Below are 2,672 nucleotides of genomic sequence, written 5' to 3' on the forward strand. Positions count from 1 at the left end.
AGACGAGAATCACGAAAGCTTCGAAGGTCAACCCCGGGCTGCCTGAGGACGACGTCAACTTCCCGAATAACCTAAGGTCTCCTTACCCCGATGCTAGTCAAGCTCAAAGCGCCGCCAATTTCCCACTTACTAAAATTAATAACGTAAGATTCCCAAGCTTCCGGTGCAAAGAGAACAAATTGTTCAGCGAGGAGAAGGCGTCACCGCAGTATGCATCGACGCCGAACTTGACGTCAGTTTCCCCCGAAGGCGACACCTCAAGGGAGGAAGTCACAGCGGCTGTGACAGGGACACTTCCGCGTAACTTCAAGAGGAACAGCGGACGGCAGCTTCCGAACTCCGCTTCGGGAGCCCCGGCGACGGCCACTCTGCCATCGTGTCCGTCGTCGGTGTGTTCCTCGTATGTGTACGTGAACAGCGGTGCGCCCTCGTCTGACTCAGGATTCCTTTCGGACGCCACGTGCCCTGACTTCGAGGCAAGTGAGCCGCTAGTTGAAGCAGTCAGCAGTCAGCACCAACCGAAGGATCTTAGCTGCCGTGAACGAGACAAGAAGAGCAGCGACCCCTCTCTGCCCCCCGGGAGAGCGGCGCTGCACCAAGATAACCCTACCTACGGCTGTGTCCCGTCCAAGGCTCCCTCTGCCCCGTCCAGGTCCGCCGGCAGGGAAGGGGGGTCGACGCGCAAGGTGAGCAGCGTGACCCTCAAGATCGAGAATGGCCTCTTCGCCACCGTCGGTAAGGAGAGCAAGGGGCGCGCCAGGGACCGCCGACCCCTGGATCCGGCTTTCCCCGACGTCGTGCCGCCGCCTCCTCCAGCTGTCGTCATCGTCCAGAAGCAAAGCCCCGAGGATCCCAAAATGGACGAGGAGGCCGCGGCGGGCTGGAAGAGAGCCACCGTGACCATGAGTGGGACCTTCCTAGCGCGCTGCGTGAAGATCGAGGACCTGTAAGTAACTCAGCAAACATGTAAAGTTTGAAGGCAAATGTTCAATAGCTGACTGGGAGTAGAAGGGGAAGAAACCATCTGATAGGTTAGCGAATTTTGTTTGGATGCTCGTGGCTTCTTTATTACTAACCAGTTGATGTGGTGTAAGCGATACATAAAAAATATGTTCCCTTCAACGTACATTCGAATTTTTATATTTGCTTCTGATACTTGCTATTCCACATAAAAAGTTCACCAGGACTTTATAGGCAATCCAGCTAATGACCGGCGTTCGATGCTAATTATCAAAACTTAAAAATGGCTGGTAGATCTTTTTCTCTTTTCAGTACCTATATGGGAGAATGATCGTTCTCATTACAAACCTTTAACGGGTAAATCCCTGGTTAGCGGCGTTTATTGGAAACAAGCATTCATTTTAACTAAATGGTTACTGTGCAAGAGAAGAGAATTAGGGAGTTGAAAAAGTTCAAGAGCTTTTTCGTGGGTATCACATGGATCGAGCGTTAAGATCCCGTGCACGTTATTAGTCACGCGTGCGCAGTAAGTGATGGCCGTAGCGTGCCTCGTGATGGCTGATGGGGCTTCACACCCGGAGAGAACCGGCGCTGCTTAGTGAAACCACAACCATCGCGGGGAACAACCACGGCCAACCCGGTTTACAAACCACAGCCGGGAGGGATAACCAATGAGATTTGGCTTTCACAGGAATCACAGCCGGTTGTGAGGATCGGCGAAGACTGTAGCTCTTTAGCTTGATGTCCGGCCAGAACGAGCGGAGCTAACTAATACAACCATCACTAACCAGAAGTGCCGGAGATAATTTGTACTGAACATAATCTCAGCCAAAGGGAGAGGCAGAGGCTCTTGCATACTTGACCTTTAAGCACAACTGAGAGTCGGAGTACATAGGGACCAGTCGCAGAGTCCAGCAGGATTAGTGCAGATAAAAGCCATGCGACATTTTCCGAAATATTCGACATGCAGGTTGGTATATTTTGTTACGAGAAACTGGGACTCAAAGTCGAGATTTTTGGAACGAACGAAAATAAAATGTATTCAGTTGATCTCAACATTTTAAACGCTATTGTACATGTCTGTCGCTTTGGCCTTCCTCTCTGTGGCGGAAAACGGTAAGACAATAATGAGCGGGCGTCCGCTACAGCATCCCCGGGACGGACGGGCGGCCTGCCTCGCCCTGATATATGGCCCTGCACCTTCGCTACGTCCCGCGAGGCGCGCGGCCCAAGCCAGGCGGGGGTCGCATCTCCGACGCACGTGTCGAATCCGCGGACTGGGGGGCTGAACGCATCGCCGAAATCCGTGGCGAATGCTCAATCGTGGCACTTTTACGATTTAAGTGGCGGTGTACTGTCAGTTCCCGTGGCACTTCGAGCTGTTGGAACAGCGGTGCCTTTTGTACATGTGTATGTATATTATTGCGCGATGGTAATTGTATACATATATGGAATTCACCAGTTGAATGCAAATGGCGTCCGAATGTGACTATTACATACATGGTAATGATGATTTTTTCTGGCCATTATTGCAGTACTTTTAATTTATTTAATGTTTAAAAAATCGAAATATTAACGAAAGTTGCAGGCTAACTCAAGAACAGGATGCAGTCAGTGTTGCAACGGCGGTGCATGTGAGGCAACAAGTTAGGGAAAGACAGTATTGAATGGCTGCCATTCATGGTGAGTCCCTGTGACTTGATAATTTCTGC

At 51.0% G+C, this 2,672-nt stretch overlaps 1 protein-coding gene across 1 annotated transcript in view; it reads left to right on the forward strand.

The window, feature by feature from the left end:
- The window catches only part of LOC119589364, a 17,545-nt gene that overhangs the window by 208 nt on the left and 14,665 nt on the right, over positions 1-2,672 (forward strand). Inside the window, exon 2 of the mRNA XM_037937982.1 lies at positions 3-946. Coding sequence (XP_037793910.1) covers positions 3-946 — 944 coding nt within the window. The remainder of the gene's footprint in view (positions 1-2; positions 947-2,672) is intronic.

The sequence above is a fragment of the Penaeus monodon genome, chromosome 25 (assembly GCF_015228065.2).
Source record: "Penaeus monodon isolate SGIC_2016 chromosome 25, NSTDA_Pmon_1, whole genome shotgun sequence".
NCBI classification, from domain to species: domain Eukaryota; kingdom Metazoa; phylum Arthropoda; class Malacostraca; order Decapoda; family Penaeidae; genus Penaeus; species Penaeus monodon.